The sequence below is a fragment of the Lithohypha guttulata genome (assembly GCF_036872675.1).
Source record: "Lithohypha guttulata strain CCFEE 5908 chromosome Unknown scaffold_2, whole genome shotgun sequence".
NCBI classification, from domain to species: Eukaryota; Fungi; Ascomycota; class Eurotiomycetes; order Chaetothyriales; family Trichomeriaceae; genus Lithohypha; species Lithohypha guttulata.
This window is the reverse complement of record NW_027042751.1, coordinates 3,583,163-3,600,695: the sequence shown is the minus strand read 5'-3', so window position 1 is coordinate 3,600,695 and position 17,533 is coordinate 3,583,163. Positions and strand designations below refer to the sequence as shown.

The following is a 17,533-nucleotide window of genomic DNA, read 5'->3' as shown; positions in this document are numbered from 1 at the left end:
ATCTATACCAGTCATCCTTAATATACTGAATAGTGTTTACATCAACGAACATTTCGAACCACGACCACTCGAAGAACCGCTCACATCCTGTTTCAGACTTTGCGGCCCGTGATGTCCACCAGCAGCATCTTGTTCCGCCACAGACGGCAAGCCATGTGCAGCTTTCATCCGCTCCGATGTGATAAGATACGACTCAGGCAAATCTCCTCCCTCTATGAGCCTCCTGCAAAACTCTGCGTACTGTATCGTCTTGCTCTCCTCAGCCAGTACCATGTCTACAACAGCCTTGCCACAAAGCGTAGCGTTCGGCATCCCATGCCCTGTATACCCAGCACACAACCATAGACCGTCCTCAAAAGTCATGGCACCTTCCTCGTGCGACGGTGCCTTCCCCACCCAAGGCATGTTATCCCTCGAATACCCCTTGATGCCCGTCCACTGATGACTAGCCTTAAGCTCTTCCATCCCTGCAGTATCAATACCGCCGAGCTCGAGCATCTTCAACAGCGCTCGACGTAGATAATCAGCTTCGCCAGGGTCGACGATATCGTCGTCCGACTCGCCTACACAGTCATACATGGCGAAGCTACGACCGCCACCGAACATCAAATGACCACCGCGTCTCGTCCCGTCGCCGTTGGGAGAGTCATAGAATGGCCGTTGAATCAGATAATCGTCGTGTTCGGAGTTGCCGCCCTCGAACCCTACCATGCCGTAGGAGTTGGGTAGTCGTTCGGAGCCAGGCGGGGGATGAAGAGCTGACATTTCGCATCGGACGGGGACGATGAGGTCGGTGAAGTTGCGTAGGAGGTGGGAGGTATACCCGTTTGTCGCGAGGATAATGTGTCGTGCTGCCATTTGTCCTCGGGGAGTGTGTAGCGTTTGTCTGTATCCCGACTTAGCATTACTGCTGCTGTTACTGCTCGTTATCCTCGTCACAGGCGTATTAGTCTGCACATTCAACCTCCCCTCCCTCACCAACCTCTCAACAATAAACGTCACATATTTATACGGCCACAGCTGCCCAGCCCCCTGCGAGAGCGTCAATCCCGCCGCGTTAGCATTCACTCGATGTCTCTGCATGGTCTTGGCATCACCGGCCTCGACTACCTGAACCATGGCGCCGAGTTCCGGGTTCGTCTTTACGAGATGCTCGATGTCCTGTCTCACGGAGGCGAAGAGCTCGGGCGTCCAGAAGGAGCGGCAGCCTGTTACGGAGCGCCATTCGCAGGGGACGTTGTGTTCTTCGATGTAGGATTTGACGGCGTGGACGTTTTTAACTTCGAAGGCGGCGACGGTGGGTGAGCGGTCGAAGAGGAGGGGTTGGCAGTGGCCTCCGTTGCTTTTTGGCGGGAGTTAGACGGTGTTTTTTGTTGGTGGTTTGAGTGAAAGTGGATGGATGAATGGATGGCTTACCGGCCTGTAGCGCCGAAGCAGATCTCTCGTGCTTCGAGAAGGACGACTGATAGTGAGCTTGCGCGGGAGTCGGCGGCGAGGTAGCGAGCGATAGAGGCACCTGTGATGCCGCTGCCGACGATGACTACGTCTGCTTGCTTGGGAAGATCTTCTGTTGTTCTGTGGCCCCAGAGGAATGTGTTTGGCTCGGAGTGCCACTGTATGGATTAGTATGGAGTCACGTTGGACTTGTTGTTCAATTCCTGGTTCACCTGGGGATGTAGCAACCAGATGTGAAATACTTACAAACGATGCGGAGGAGTTAGCACATGGTAGACCAGCTGGCTTATTTATATAGCTTGACGCCATCTTGCGATCCTATGGTTGTCAGGGTGGTCAATGTTCAGTCGAATAAGATATTGGCAGAATATACTGTAATAGGCATACGCGCCTTTTCTTGCTTGCATAACATACAACATATCGCCTGTAATACCAACTTCGTTCATCTCCGCACCGTAATTCCTGTCAAAAGACTACTGCAGCCAATGAGATGATGTGCGACGATCTTGCGGCGCGTATACAATAATCGTGGCACGTGAGGAGTGAGATGGTGTGAATTCTGACCTATTTGTGTAATTTTCACAATAGTAGGGAATCAGCTGTATAACAATAATAGATTTGTAGAAATCTGCCAGGTCTGTGGCAGGCGAAGAGCTCCAAATGACCCAATTAACACCAGATATACCTAAGCCCGACCTTTTCTATACATGTCTTGTAAAATCTTTTCATACATATCATGACATTATGTTTGGTCTCCCATACCCATCTCCTTTGCTCTTTCCATGATCATCTTCATAATGTCCTTCTCTTTAGTCGAGAACTCGAACATCTTGTCAGCATCCGTAGTCAGGCAACACATATTACTTTCCGCCAGCTGCCACGCACCAGGTTCTCGGACTTCCTTTGGTTCAATGAGGTAGTAGTCGAACTTGGCGAACCTTTTCTTGTGTTTGTCAGCAAATTTGTTGTGTAGAAGCCAACCATTGAACCAATATGGCTTTCCTGCTTCGTCCAAATGGAGCAATTGTGGCGCGCAGATTGTATAGTTCGTGGGCTCTTCGTGAGTCTCCAACAAAACCTCCTGATCATCTGACGATGAGGACGCTTCTACTTCCTCTGATTTGCCTTCGGCTTTCGATGTCTCATCCGAAGTCTTTTTCTTCTCGCCCTCATCTTTATGGTCATCGTGCTCGTCCTTGTGCTCGTCCTGCTCATCATGAGGTTCATCTCGCTTGCTCTTCTTGAGCTCTTTACGGTGGTCGCCTAGCTCTCCCATGATACCTGCATCACCTTTGTGGAACGCATAGTTCTCGTCACCAGCAAGTAAGAAGCCGATCCAGAAGGTCTCTTTATCACCATACATCATATCATACACTCCAGTAATACCCTTCTCCTTGTTGCCGTCACGATCCGGTCCGTTAAACCTCGTAATCAACATCATTGCAATGAAATGCTTCCACTTGTCGACTACCACCACACCTGATTCCTGCATATGACCTGACTCTCCGGTCCACATTCGCGACTCTTTGGCCAGTTTTGGAATAGGCTTGGGCAGGACTTGTTGCAGCCATCGCTTCTTGTTCTCAGGCATGATCAGTCGATCCCTGAAGAACAATGCACCAGTTCTTTTGTAGTCGCGCTCCTCGAAAAGATCTTCTGGGTTCCTGAAGAAGAGAGAGTCGGCATCAATAAAGATGACTTCTCGGAAGCTGGAAAGCAGAATTGCGAATGGCTTCGCAGCCCAACCCTTGAGTGCCCAGCCTGCATCGTTGGTCATCTGAGCAATATCTCGCGTGATCACACCTGGGAGCGCCTCAAGTTCAGCCCGATAATCCTCTCCTAGATCCTGGTCACCCAAGTACATGACTTCGATCGGTAAGGTGCAGCCCAATTGTCGGAAAGAGTAGATCGTAGTCAGGAGGTAGGGAGCCTGATCATCACCAGCAGTCAGAACAATACCCCTTCCACCTTTCTTGATCGAAGCATGAAGAGTCATATGGTCGGCAAAATATGGCGCAGTCCAAGGAAAGAGTAAATGTGCGAATTTCACCATGAAAACTCTGTAGGCCTCGTATTGGCGGATGGTTGTGGCAAGATTTAAGCCATCAACACCTTCATCAGAGAATTCACTAGTTTCAAGTGATTGTTGGTGACTCCGCATGTAAGGTATCACGTCGTCTCGTATGTATGTGGCACCTTCCGAGTCTGTTGTCATGTGGAGCGCTTCCCAGGCCTCGAAGTACTTCCTGTAGGCCCGGGTCCTCAAGCCCATCTCACGCATTTTCTCCTTGCCTGAGCCTTCGACTGGTCGAATCAACTCACGCATATGTACTTCATCAGGTAACAAAGACAGTACTTTCGTGAGAGACTTTTCGAATTCAGGTCTGTCAGACCACTTCTCACGAGGTGGTGCTGGCGCCGACTTGTCGGACTTGAATTGACTCGATTTCGCGTTATCCTGAGGTCGCCATCCTTTCGGCTTGCCAGGGGCATCGTGATCCTCTTCAGTGTCCTGCTTCTGTTTCTCAATATCATCGATCGACGGTACCTTGGCTGGCTGTTGATATACTTGATCAAGCGGCTCCTTGATTGGCTTGAAATCATGATCCTTCTGCTTATCGTCCGAATATGGATCCTCGGACGTCCTGTATTTGGACTTCTCGTTGGTTGCACCTCTCTCAGCGTTGATCTCATGGACATTTGAATCAGCAGGGGGTGCACGAATGTTTTCGTTTAGAATGGCATCGCCAAGACCGCCAGACCCAGGTTTACCTGCTGATACTGTCGTCGGAACTGAAGAAATTGTGCCTCCATCTGAACTGTATACAAAGTAGCCCATGAATAAACATACTGCTACAATAAGAGCCAGAGAAATTTGGCGATTTGAAAAGCGTCCATGCGTGTTTCCAGAGTATAGTAAGCCTGGAGGTGATCGACCCTCTTTAGGGCCTTTCACAGGCTTAAACATGTTGTTGTACGCTCCTTGAGCCAGTTTCACGGCTCAAGCCTCGAGCTGTTGATGCGAACAATGGATAGTGTCTGGCATCCAAGTAATAGCAAATTTGATATACAAGCGCTTTTAGATTTCTGTAAACATATAAATTTCCAGGCGATGGTAGTGGCTGATGGAAATTCGTAGGAAATCAGACAAAACAGATGCTGCGGCAGACTCGCGCTCCGATACTCTTAGACAGGATATTGATGTGCAAGCGTTCGCGGACACCAAAAAGTCGCAAGTTCGGTGAAAGAGTGACTGGAAGATAGGGTAGGGTGCCTATCCAAAGATGCCCTTCGTAGTGAGAAAGAACCACAAATGAAAAGAAGAATTAGTAGCGATCGGCACCGTTGGCGATAAAAGTCAATAAGCAATTGCATGAGCGAAGGGATGATATTGCCAGCGTAGATTCTTCAAATGCGAAAAGGGATGCCACTAACCAAACTCCCCTGTTCAGCTGCCCCACAAGTTTCGGTTGACACGATCCCTTGCTAAAGATGTCTGGAACCTAAACTAGGCTTCATTGGGACACATTAGACGACCATTCGCCCTAATTTGAGCATGCCGAAACCTGGCTGGCGTGTTATTTTCGTGTGCTATTCGATCCACAGGCACTGCAATGTTCATCAGTTATTGCTCTATACGTGCTCGTGCTAATAACAAGTGATTTGTATTCAATCCTCTATACGAAGGAAACACCATTTCTAGAAACAAAGACGACCGCAACGTTTGTGAAGACATGCGACAAAAAAGGACACTTCGATGTGCCAGAAATGCACGTTGTGGTGGCGCTTCAGACAGCAGCTGTGTCGGAACAGCCACCATGCACTACTTATACCTGAACCGAATTGGTGTAGACGAAGTTTGTCCTGTTTGTCGCTACACGGTTGTTCCCAGTGGTTCCGTATACCTTACAACCATCAAAAATACTCAATCTTAGTGTTGACGATTCATGACTCTGCATCGTTGGCTAAGAGTTCGGAAACGTATTGGCACATGGAACGTTTTTTCCTCGAGCTGTCTTCGAAGCGTCCATGGGTTGGTCAAGTCGTGCTGTGCAGTATGCTATGGAAAAGTGGAGTATCCCAAGCATACATGAATTGGTGACCAATATTAAGTCGAGCATCCAGCATCTTGCTTTGTATTTCGATGAGCGTGGACCTGCAGACCACTATGACTTTCCAGCTATCTTGACGGCATAGACAGTAATCGACCTCTTTTTACCTTCCACCTCCTCGAGGGTGTCCTCGAAAATTGTAGGTCTTCGTTTTCATTTACCGATAGCTCAGAAGGTGCGAATTCTGCCTGAGACCTGTTAGGCAATTGTGTAGTGATTCTCGATCCTCCATGTTCATTCCGGTAAAAGTCGTCGTGCTGCTTCTCGAGGTCCCCCAGCACGTCTTTTCTTCGCGTCAGCTCATGTCTAGCTTCGACGAATGAATCTTGGTTTTGTCTCGATCGTTTGCGGACACAAATGACAGCACAGCATGCAGCGAGCGCTATCAGTAGTCCGGATGCAATGCCAACGACGAGTCCGATGGCGATTCGTTGATTTCTTGGATTTGCGGTCATCGTTGGTATCAATCTGTCCTAGTATTCAGTATCCCCCTCAAAACAGGATTGCCAGCAGTAAACAGCCTTCCTGCAAGTTGGAAGTATTTCGTGCTTCTTCTTGGAATGGCGCAGCGGTTTGGCAGTGCACGTGTGGCGGTGTTTCGACGACAAAGGACATGCTGCTCATCTAAATGTAGTCATGTTTGTGCATTGATGTTGTTGTGTTGGAGTTCGGCGATCTGATCCATACCCACGTCTCAGGAGAACAATGCTGCACGGACACACATGGTATATGGATCAATGGAAGGTCTTGCAAATATGAAACATTGTTGATACCACCTAACGATGCCGCTTCAACACGACAAGAGGATACAGGAGCACACAAGAGCATAATCGCATCGCTCGAAGAGCGAGTGGTTGTCAATCGAGCATGTTGTTTGTCAGTCTCTCATACGAACGGTAGCAGAGATTCACTTAGTGGCTGTCGATTGGCAACGAGCATGTTGATTAACAACTTGTTTTGGATTGAAGGAGGATTTCGCTCGACCAGTGGTCGCTCTTTCTCGTGCAGCACGACGCGTCGACTGAAAAGTATTAGCCTATGGAGCACACCACACGTGTACTTTGCACCTACACCTCGATGGCTTTTACATAGTACATATTATTAACACTTATTGGGGCGGTAGCATAGCAGATTACCTGAGTATTGGCGAATGGGCGAGACCTATTGCAAAATGAGTGCCATGGTAGGAGTTTCTGGTAGGAATGCAACAGGATGCAACCAATGGACTTCTATGGATATTATCTCTATATTTTCGGTTGAATATGATTGATGTCCACTAGATACCTCACGATAACTCACAGCTCAAGGTTCAAAACTCTCGCAGCATTTCTACTGAGAATCTTCTGTACAGATTCCTGACTAACACCAATGCCACCAATGGCGGCCAGATTGCTCTGCACACTCGTCCACTTACCATCCACTTCCTCCCTCAACGGCGGAAAGAAAGGATGATCAGTTCCGAACATCAACCTATCGATTCCATTCGGTCCCGCAGCTTCAATCGCCCCTTTTAGCCCAGCTTTGCCGTATATCACAGCATCAAGCCAGATGTTCGTCCTCAGCACATCCCACACATCCCTCTTCGGTCCCTGCTTGCTGCCTCCGTTCGCCACGAACTCGCGTTCATGCTCGACACAGCTCTGTATCCGACCTGCGAGGAATGGAAGCGCACCACCACTATGTGCAAGCAGCATCATGAGTTTGGGAAAATTGTCGAAGACGCCTGAGAGATACATGCGGGTCACTGCTATTGTGGTCTCTAGTGGAAATCCTAGAGCAAGAGGCAGAACATGTCCTGAGCGTCCGATGACATCCGGACCGCCAAACGCGGCATCGGGCAGGCCATAATGAGGATGCAGGAAGATCATGATCGACGTTTCTTCGAGAGCTGACCATAACGGATCCATGGCTGGATCATCAAGGCCGGAGCCAAGGCCCGACGTGCCTAAGATAATACCTTTGATATACTTGAGAGAGCTAAGACGCTGAATCTCCGAGACAATTTCATCTGGCTTGGCAGAGAGTGGAAGGGATGCAAATGCATACAAGCGTTGCGTCGAATCTTGCTTTGCATTCTGACTCTCGCATGCTGTGTTAAGCTCGTTATTGATCTGTTGTGCCGTTCCTAGAGCTGTATGTGACGGGAGGAAATCCAGCCATGGATTTGCTAGCGAGACCACTGATGTTGAAATGTTATGCTGCCTCATAAACTTGAGCTTCTCGTCCCACGAGGAATATGATACGTCCACGGGCCGGCCACGTTTCTCTACAGGTTTGGAAGGGTCGTCATCAGACGACAGGATGATGAGGCGTGGGTCAGACCCATCTGATGGTCGATGGATATATGGTACTGTATCTCTGGATGCTAGAAGGTCGATGTATGATGGTGGGTAGGTGTGAGTGTGTATATCTACGATTGTTGACGTTGGTTGAAATTCCGAAGTCGAAGGCTGTTCAGCGGAGAGCTTGTGATGTACTCCCATGTCTCGTGAGGGTCGATCGTGCAGTGCTGAATGACACCAATGGTTCCTTCAAATGCATGTTAAAGTGTTTTCGTCTTGCGCGGTCAATTCCGAAGTCCTTATCCTATATCATTTATAGGTGTACCCCACCTTTATCTTCTGTATTACTTACCACAAGATTGAGTACGACGTTACAATCACGCATCTGTCTGTGTTGACTGAGAGCGGGGGTTCATGGTTATCACTGCGACAGAGTGTCACACCTGTGAGTGGTGAAAGTCTTATTCAAATCAGATGCGAGGAGCCTTTCTTCTTAATTAATCACCAGCATGACTTCACAAATTGCAATGACCGGCGTTGAGCAGGATGGTCTCAGAATGCCCGTAGGTTGATATCTCACGAAACATCGTAAAACACACCTGACAGGTACAGGTCATTGATTTCGGAGCCTTTCGCACAGGTGACCCACAACAACGACAGCAGGTAGCTGATCAAGTCGTTGAAGCATTCAAGAATTCTGGCTTCCTATATCTGAAGAACCACGGCATACCGAAAGACCAAGTTCAGACAGTTTTTCGGACTTCCGCAAAGTTCTTTGAACGTCCACAGGCAGAGAAAGATGAGCTCGCCTGGACGACACCGAGGTCAAATCGTGGCTACGTAACTTCCGGCCGCGAAAAAGTCACGCACTCAAATGATCCCGAGGAGGTAGCGAAACAGAGAGCGTCAAATCCGGATCTAAAAGAGTCAATGGAGATTGGTAGAGAGGGCGTTGAAGGAATGCCGAATCAGTGGCCTGATCGCTTTGGCGACGAGGACGGAATCACATTTACAAAATTGATGAAGCAATTCTTCCTTACATGTAAGGACCTTCACGTAAACGTCATGCGAGCGATAGCTGTGGGCATGGGCTTGGAGGAGCAGTTCTTCGACACATTCACAGACGGTGGTGACAATAACTTACGCTTGCTTCACTATCCGCCAGTGCGAAAATCAGTCTTTCTGGACAAACCTGACCAGGTCCGTGCTGGTGAGCACTCTGATTATGGTTCAATCACTCTGCTTTTCCAGGACAATGTGGGTGGACTTGAAGTCAAGTCACCTAGGGGTACGTGGGTTCGCGCAACACCAATTCCAGACACGATCGTTATCAATGCTGGCGATCTGCTGAGTCGATGGAGCAATGAAACAATAAAAAGCACAAACCATCGCGTGATTCAACCTCCACCGAAGGACGGTGAGATGGAAGATGCGGACAACCCCAATGCTTGCTTCTCGGCTCGATATTCCATCGCATATTTCTCGGCTCGATATTCCATCGCATATTTCTGCAACCCGAATTTCGACACGCTGATCGAGGCGTTACCAGGTACCTTCGAGAACGAGGCTGCTAAGAAGTACGCAGCTGTGAACAGTGGAGATTATCTTGAGATGAGGCTTGCTGCAACATACTGATGGCGGTACCAAGATGCAATCCACGGTCATTGGTCCTAAAGCTCACCTGGGTCTTCAATCGCCTGCAATCGTCTTCAACAAGATGTCCCAGCCAAGAAGCTCCCAGACCTGGCTTGATAACCAGTCTTTGTCGTCTTGTCCTTGAGCTTGTACATGGCTCCATGGCTCAATGGCCGATGGTCCCTGGGAGTGGTTGTGGTCTCCTATCTCGAATATGGTGGCGTCTATATCGTTAAAGATGCCACGCAGCAGTGAACTTTGTAGCTGGTCAAGAGTATCTTCGGAGAAGGGCTTCTTCAAGCCCCCGCAGATTGATTTGTGGTGTGTTAGACTCTGCAAGATAGTGACCAGGTACGGCGCTTCTAGTTTCATTGCTAGCGCAGCAGTCTCTGGCCCAGGAAGATGTACGTCTGTGGGCCAGTAGGCAGGCACACGGCTATCGCAGCGTGGGTCTTCAGCATTACCAAACAGACACAAAGACATCAGCGACCCAATACGCTGGAGGAAGAGTGCCGTAATAGCTTGGAACATATTCGGCCAAGGATCGTGTAAGATGTTTGTCGCGGCCATAATGTGCGCCAACGCGGAAGTCACGAGGTTGCGGTTGTCCTTACCACGTTGCCCTAGCTCTTTCTTCCTCTGCATAGCCTGTCCTTTGTTGCCTTTTTGACTCCGGGAACGGTTCCTGTCAGTATCGTTGCTCGCTTTCGCTTCTTCCAGGCAATATCGTGACAAGCGCTGGAGCAATGACCAAACGATGGGACAGAGCTGAGCCACGACTACAGTCATTTCGATGTGAACATCATTCCTACCATGGCTCCACGATAGCTTCGCCATGATTAGGTACCAGATCTTTTTCGTTGCGACACAAGCTTCCTTCAATGTCAAAGGTTCTGAAATAGTGCCAGCCTTCTGTAGACTTCTATCATTGCAGTTTTGAAAGGTTTCAAGGATCGATCTCGAGGCAAGACGTATGAGATCAGTCAGTCCATCGGCTTTCGGAGGAGCGCCTAACGGTCGTCGTCCCAGAGCAAAGAGAATCCTAAGTAGAAGTGTACGATCTGGCACAAGTGAGAAACAGTACAGCAAAAACAGACGACTGACCTTTACGCTGATCAATTTGTGCCACCTGCTCGAGCTCGACATTAAATATTGTGGCTGGTTCGAGCTTTCTACGCTTTGATGAGCTGGTGGCTTTGATAGGACCTGTAAGCGCTTTGCGTTTCTTCAATGTCCTAGCTTCGGCTGGAGTCAGGGTTGCCTCTCCGTCGGCAATTCCAGAGGGCACTGAGACAAGAATCTCAGTTTGAAGGTCGAGATTCCGTCGATCGATGTTCACAAACAAATTGTGCCATAATACCGTAGCATTGATAAAGCAAGTCTCCGACGAAGACGAAGCCGTTGTGTTGTTTAAAGATTGTCTCAGGGCTATTATGTAATCTAGTTCTCATCAGTAACAATCGCTGTCCGACCAAGGTGACCCGCCTTCAACTTCAACGCCTTGAGGCTTCGATTTAAGCACAACAAGGGCTAGAGCCACATGGTCCTGTAGAGTAGCACTTTCCATTCGCAACACCGGTTGTCACATCATGTCGAGCGTCGACTATCCAGCAAGATTGGAGCATTGTCGAAGCTGAGAAAAAAAGCCCTTTGTTCTCAGGCAAGTGCTAGGCTTGGCTCAGCAAGTTGCTCCTTCCTTGATCGCTACATCAATTTCGAGTCTCCTGCAGCAGTGCTCTATGGCACTGTTAGTCCACGAATTCAATCACACCGGTATTGGCAAGCAAAGACAGAGGCTTCTGAGTAAGCTCCTTGGCTTAGCCATTATTCTAACAACGAAAAGAACTCCTTCGTGACTGCCTCCGGGCACACACATTCATCTCGTCAAGCTTATTGATACTCCACAAGTGTAGTTAGCCCATCACGAGATGAGTCCTACTGCTGAGGGTATTACGTGACCATAGTCATGGTTATAGTCAGCTCCCAAGGAGCTTGTGAATTGAAGCTGGGTGATACCAAATAGTCACGATCGACCAAAGTTTTAGGCATCAAGGCCGCCGTTCTTCTGCCAATGCGTTACTCTGGCGTTGATGACTAGGAATTCTCTTCCGTCTTCGCAGTCGCAGTCAATAACTACGGCCAGAAAGGCAAGGCACACTCATATATTCGAGTCAATGACTTCTTCAGCACCGCCGTCAGGCGACGTTGATATCTCCAAGATCGATTTGTATGAATTTCTATCTTTGCCAGGGCCACAGGCTACGGCCTCAGAAATCAAGCGCGCTGGCAGGAAGACCTCGCTACTATACCATCCGGACAAGGTCGCACCGACATCAGAAAACTTGCAAAACTTTCATATTCTTCAAATAGCCATTGGTATTCTTTCCGACCCTGCTGAGAAAGTGAAATACGATCAGACCAGAGAAGCAAAATTTCGGCGCAAAGCTGAAGTTGACGCCCTTGACGCCCGTAGACGAAAGCTGCGGGAGGATCTTGAAAGCCGGGAGACAAATGGTCTGTCAGAAACGAGCACAGCTGCTGGACAGAAGAGGACGTTCAGCGAGCGTGAAATGAAGATACGGCGTATACAGGAAGAGAACAGGCGTAAGATAGAAGAAATGAAAGAACGGAAACGCTTCGAGGCAGAGAAGGTTGCTGCTCAAGAAAGAGCCAGGAATACGAAAGAAGACACAGTCCCAGAAGTAGGAACACCTAAAGAGTCAAATGGCAGTCCAGACGAGCACGACAGCATGGATCGTTCTTTGAAATTAAGGTGGATCCGAGAAGGCGAAGGACAAGCCTACGACGAGAACACGATAGGCGATCTAATGAGCGACGTCGAAAACGTGATACTCCTAAAAGACAAGAAGCGCAAGATTGATGGTAAAAAGGTGGTAATGGGAATAGCTGTCGTTGTTTTCGCTTCGATACCGGCAGCAAAGAGAGCGATGGATGGAAGAGCATCGATCATTGACAAGTTCGAGATGATCGAGTGGGCCAAAGCCAAGGACGAAGAACCCGCTTGATTCCAATTGCTCATTACTACCAAGATGAGTGAGGCGATAACGGATCCGACCTCAGCTTGTATAGATTATATGCGTCACTTGTGGGATGCCTACACGGACTTGTTAAGAAGGACCTCCAAGAACTCTTCACTATTAACAGATGGAGGCTGACTTTTGGCAGGAAATGAGATGAACTACGATACATCCGCGCAGTGCTCGCTCCTATATCGATAGCGACATCCCTACCACTCTACCCTGATCGATATCCAGCCAATTGCTCGTGACCACGGCATCATCCTTGCTCCGCTGAAAGTCAAGGTATTTCACTCCTCCTTTGGCAACGCTATTTCTGCGACAACTTGCTTCCCCAGTTGGTGTTCGCAAATGGGTGTTAATTTGACTGGCCCACTACTCCGACTCGAGATCAGAAGCGTCATCGCAGTCCTCCGTGGAATCATCTCTGTCTATCGTCGAAGGAGTGGAAGTTGACATGGGCGGCAACGATGGATAATCAATGCCCTGAACCAACGGTCCTTGTCTGTCTTCCAGCACTGAGGTCTCATTGAAGTTCAAAGCTTTGGCGTTACCTCCTGATCTTGGACGCATGCGCTCCTAGCAGCATCCGATGGTCTCAGTCAGTGCTTGCAGACTGTGAGCAAGCATATCAAGTCTATCCTTCACACCCTGAATCTCATCACGCAACGGCCTCTCAACCTGGTTTGGCAGAGTGATATGTAAGTTTCGAATCACCTGTTCCACACGCTCGAGATGTCCACGGAACACAATTGCATCATGGATAGATGTTGCTCTAAATTGTCGCTGGTCTTGCATGTAACCTTGCTGAATGTTGTATATGTCAATGGTCGCCTCACACAAATCTATTATCGATTCCATGTTCTTCGCTGTTTGCAATCTGTGCAGAGCCACTTGACCACGGAGTATACAGACAAGGACGAGAATGATTAGCGATAGAGTGTAGGGTGTGTACCTGATTATGAACACCAGGAGGCCTGTATATAGGCCTTGAAGTGGAAATGGTATCAGGATAATGTAGGCTAGGAGGAGTAGTAGGAATGACAGATATGTGATGACACCTTGTAGCATTCTCTTTAGGAGGATCGCTTGGGAGATCATGTCGATGTGTGATTGTGTATCTACAAAGTCGACTTCGATGTAGGGTCGTAGGTACTGTTATTAGACGCCTTGTTGCAAGTAGAAGATTGAGATTGTTGAAATGCGAGCTCATGCTGAATGTCATTGAGTTTCGCTACTGCTTATATAGTACTCCTACTCACTTATAGGCTCGTGCCGTTCATTGTCAATGCTATGAGACCTGCTTCAGGTACATAAGAACAGTCAGAAACGAGGTTGAAACGATTCAGCTGCCATAAAGGACAGGTCTCTGACCCATGAAGACTATGGGGAAGAACATCTTTGTTTGTGCAAGACCAGATACCTGAACCGAGCCTTACCGAAAAGTAGGTGAGATGTCTGCCTGATCGCCTGAAGTTCGAGGGCGGATCAAAAATTCCTCTGCTCTCCACATAGTGCACACACTTGATGCTAAACCTGAGAATTGTGCTTCAAATTCACCTCAGAAACACACCGTTCGCCGTAAGTATTCTCTCAAACCTCATCGATTTTCTGAGCTAACATTTGATAGCGGTTAGCTCAATCGGTAGAGCGTAAGACTCTTATCACCAGAGATCAGATCTTAAGGCCGCGGGTTCGAGTAAGTCGCTGGGAATGCTCATTGTGACAATTCGCTGATTGATCAAGCTCCCGCATCGGGCTGGTAGTACACCTCTGCAATCAGAGGAACACATCTGCATATCGTGGGTTAGATTCCCTCGTGTCCCTACCATATCATTTTTCCCGAACCGACTGCTCGTTTGTTCGCGAACAGGCAGTGACTTCCTTTTTGCTGTTCCTCTCAGGCAGACCACAGCTGATTGTGGCTGGTTATCGATAAAGTTGAGCAGATAGAGGACAACGAGGTGACTGTGGTGGGGGTTGTCGTCGAATCAACTTCGTAGTTTCCAAAGTGAGGAGTCGACTATGTCCTTCTAATACTTAAGTGTCCACCAGGTATGCGTCTTTGCGTAGCTGCTTGACAGTTTTCCTTGCCTGGTTCATACTGCCTCCCATCATTTCGAGCATTCTGCCTCTTTCAGCCAGCGCCTCTTCGGTAACCTTGTCCAGGACAAATGCGCCCATTTGGCCACCTCTCCATCTCTGAACAAATTGCAAAGCAGACGACTCGAAGTCTGGAAGGCCTCCCTTTTTGAGACGACCTTGCTTGCGAGCCAGAGCCTCAAGAACAACAAAGATATCGTTGGTCGGCTCGCAGTAATGATTGTAAAGTTTTGGGTCTTGCAGGTTCAGATGATACAGTAGATAATCGGCGATGGTTGTGGGAGGTATAACGGTGTCCTTGACATTGCCACAAAGTGCTAGCTTCAGCATACTCTCAGCGTCCGGCACATACGGCACGAAAACACCTGGAGTATCGATCAGATAAGCACCTTCTCTACCATGCTCGCCCTCCAGAATCTTAACACTAGTACCAACTTTTCGAGTCACCCCAGGTTGGTCTCCTGTCTGAGCCACCTTCTTCTTTCCCAGACTAACGTTTCGAAGTGCGTTGAGGAGAGAAGATTTGCCGACGTTTGGCATTCCAACAACCATAAGGCGAGTACCAAAGAGTGAGCTTGAGGTCTGCGCGTGCGATCTTGTGAAATCGAGGATGGATCGAATAGCGTTTCGGGACTTAACGTCGGAGAACAAGGAAGTCGAGGGTGCGTCCCATTTTCGGATTATCTCCTCCCTCTATCCACGTTAGCATACAGCCATAGCTTTTCATATGTCGAAAAGACCTTCTTATCTTCAGAACTGAATTTACTACCCAGATCCTGCTTGGTGTACACAATCAGACGAGGTCGCTCGCCAAGATTCTGCTCGAAGAGAGGGTTCCTCGACACAAGGGGTGTTCTATAGTCTCGACATTCCACGACAAGATCGATTGAAGCCAATAGGCCTTTCATCTTCGACAGGCCAGCAGCATGATGTCCTAAGAAATAGGATCGTGGGATAGATGACAAATGATCATACGCTTGTCGGGGCACAAAGATCGCCATATGAGCACTCTAAGCGACATTCGTGCCATTGTCGAGCGTGACTCCCATCCTTGGTGGCATAAACATCGCTATTGACGAAGCAAGCATGACTCGCTGGCTTCTTGCAGCCCCAACTAAGCTTGGCACAAGCAAATGCAACAAACATTCCCGCAACTCGAACGCGTGACGCCAATCTCATCGTACCTTCCATCCTGTATACCAGATTCGACAACAAAGCATAATGCATCCACGACAGGATTCCTTGTGTCTCGCGCAAGGATACAGCAATGGCTACCATCGTGGATAGTCTCTCTCCCGCAACAGCACGCCAACAGCCAGCTACTCGTTGCGACTTGTTTGTTCGCTACACAGCGAACTACGAAAGAGACTGCCCTTGCACTCCTACCGAGGAGAAGCTGCGTTCCACGTCGTCTATCGTGCTACAATTGACAAAAAGACATATGGATCCGACCATCGTTGTCATTGCGTAACCATGTGCTCAATTTATATGCGTGCACTGGACTCCCCCATGTGCACACTTGCAACCAGCTCATGGCCTGCAATCTTGACTCCCGCTTGTCCTACTGCTCTGGAGTTATCACCTTCGGAAGTTCAAACAACCATGACGTGCCACACTTGTGTATCACAATCCTTTCTTTTGTGTTTCTCGTGAACACCATGTGTTTTTGCTTTTGTTTCGTGCTATGCTACTTCTTGTGAGGAGGACTGAAGTGAGTTTTGCGCCAAATTTGACCAGATAGGGGTATGTTGAGCTCAGGTATCTATTTTGAGTCTACCTCTCAGACACGTTTGCAGATCCAGCGCAAAATCTGTCTTCCTGTAGGAATATGGTAAGATTGAGGAAGACTGGGGACGCGACTTGCCATAATCAACAGTCACCTTGGATGTCTACAACATGGAGCCGCTCTCTTTCTCACCAAAGACCACACCAAGCAACCTGAGTACTTTCAATTTGGACACTCAAGCAATGCGGCCAAGGTTAGCGCATACGGAAAGTGCAAACTAGGACTTCTGGTATACAGTGCTTTCAAGGTGTTTCATTTGCTCTCACAGATATTGTGTTGTGGTGCCTTGTGAGGTCGGGACAAACATGCATAAGAAGCGAAGAATATCGTAACCGCGCTCGAACCTCGCTATGTTCTCCAGAGCGCTGTTGCTTTACTCCCGAACGTGTGACACAACCAAGACGACACGTTACACAAGAGCATCGATAGGGACTCTTGGATATGTGTGATTTGAGCAAAAATTGGTGATATGCCACTTATTGCTACGATATGGCACATGAACGGAGACGAGGACTCTTGTCCAGGAACACACTCAGCGATCTTCAATATTTTACATGATTAAAGGACAATTTTGCCCGAAGCAGCTACTATCTGGGTATCTTTATTTGCTCTCTTCCTTTACTGTAACAAAGCACGTAAAGCATACAAGGGATCGTAACCAATCAAACGCCTATCTCTCGATCTCTTCGGACTATGCCTAGTTGAGGCAAGCATTCCAAGCAGCTAGCCGATCAGTCTGAACCTCAACCACTGCCAGTGCGGGATGATGTTCGAGCTGCATGGTTTATCACCACCATTCACACCCAAGCTCTTGGCTATCTGACTCTATGCGCATCTGCATAATGCAAAGCTAGGCCTGGCTCTAATTCGCCTTCCCTTCGGATTCGTGCTTTCAGAAGCTCGCACGCAGCTACTACCATCTTCATCTGGCAGCTCTATTCCGAATCATGTACTTCTACAAGGGTTTGTGGGGTCGATTCCAAGCTGTAACTAGCTCCCAGTTGCCGCTCAAATCGTATTCGGCCTTGAACATTGATCGAGTCCTCAATCTCCCCACAGAAAGGTGGCGTGTCAGTATATGTGCTCGATAGAGGCCTATGCTTGCGTGGCAGAGTCAATGTT

At 48.5% G+C, this 17,533-nt stretch overlaps 6 protein-coding genes and 1 non-coding gene across 7 annotated transcripts; 3 read left to right on the top strand and 4 right to left on the bottom strand.

Annotated features, from left to right (window-relative positions):
• Positions 1–36: 36 nt before the first annotated feature.
• LTR64_003424 (uncharacterized protein) lies at positions 37–1,764 on the bottom strand (the record flags this gene model as incomplete). The annotated part of the gene is made up of 3 exons (XM_064897780.1): positions 37–1,342; positions 1,417–1,613; positions 1,702–1,764. The coding sequence occupies 3 exons, from the start codon at positions 1,762–1,764 to the stop codon at positions 37–39; spliced, it is 1,566 nt and encodes a 521-aa protein (XP_064756730.1).
• Positions 1,765–2,197: 433 nt separating this feature from the next.
• Positions 2,198–4,423, bottom strand: LTR64_003423 (uncharacterized protein; the record flags this gene model as incomplete). The annotated part of the gene is made up of 1 exon (XM_064897779.1): positions 2,198–4,423. The coding sequence occupies one exon, from the start codon at positions 4,421–4,423 to the stop codon at positions 2,198–2,200; it is 2,226 nt and encodes a 741-aa protein (XP_064756729.1).
• A 2,439-nt stretch (positions 4,424–6,862) lies between these two features.
• LTR64_003422 (uncharacterized protein) lies at positions 6,863–8,050 on the bottom strand (the record flags this gene model as incomplete). Its single annotated transcript, XM_064897778.1, has 1 exon — positions 6,863–8,050. One exon carries the CDS (start codon positions 8,048–8,050, stop codon positions 6,863–6,865), a length of 1,188 nt encoding a protein of 395 aa, XP_064756728.1.
• A 308-nt stretch (positions 8,051–8,358) lies between these two features.
• On the top strand, positions 8,359–9,484 carry LTR64_003421 (uncharacterized protein; the record flags this gene model as incomplete). Its single annotated transcript, XM_064897777.1, has 2 exons — positions 8,359–8,412; positions 8,462–9,484. The coding sequence occupies 2 exons, from the start codon at positions 8,359–8,361 to the stop codon at positions 9,482–9,484; spliced, it is 1,077 nt and encodes a 358-aa protein (XP_064756727.1).
• Positions 9,485–11,658: 2,174 nt separating this feature from the next.
• On the top strand, positions 11,659–12,510 carry LTR64_003420 (uncharacterized protein; the record flags this gene model as incomplete). The annotated part of the gene is made up of 1 exon (XM_064897776.1): positions 11,659–12,510. The coding sequence occupies one exon, from the start codon at positions 11,659–11,661 to the stop codon at positions 12,508–12,510; it is 852 nt and encodes a 283-aa protein (XP_064756726.1).
• A 1,641-nt stretch (positions 12,511–14,151) lies between these two features.
• LTR64_003419 lies at positions 14,152–14,238 on the top strand. Its single transcript has one exon. It is a non-coding gene; the product is annotated as a tRNA-Lys (tRNA).
• A 324-nt stretch (positions 14,239–14,562) lies between these two features.
• Positions 14,563–15,626, bottom strand: mtg1 (Mitochondrial GTPase 1; the record flags this gene model as incomplete). The annotated part of the gene is made up of 2 exons (XM_064897775.1): positions 14,563–15,318; positions 15,366–15,626. The coding sequence occupies 2 exons, from the start codon at positions 15,624–15,626 to the stop codon at positions 14,563–14,565; spliced, it is 1,017 nt and encodes a 338-aa protein (XP_064756725.1).
• Between the last annotated feature and the right edge of the window lie 1,907 nt (positions 15,627–17,533).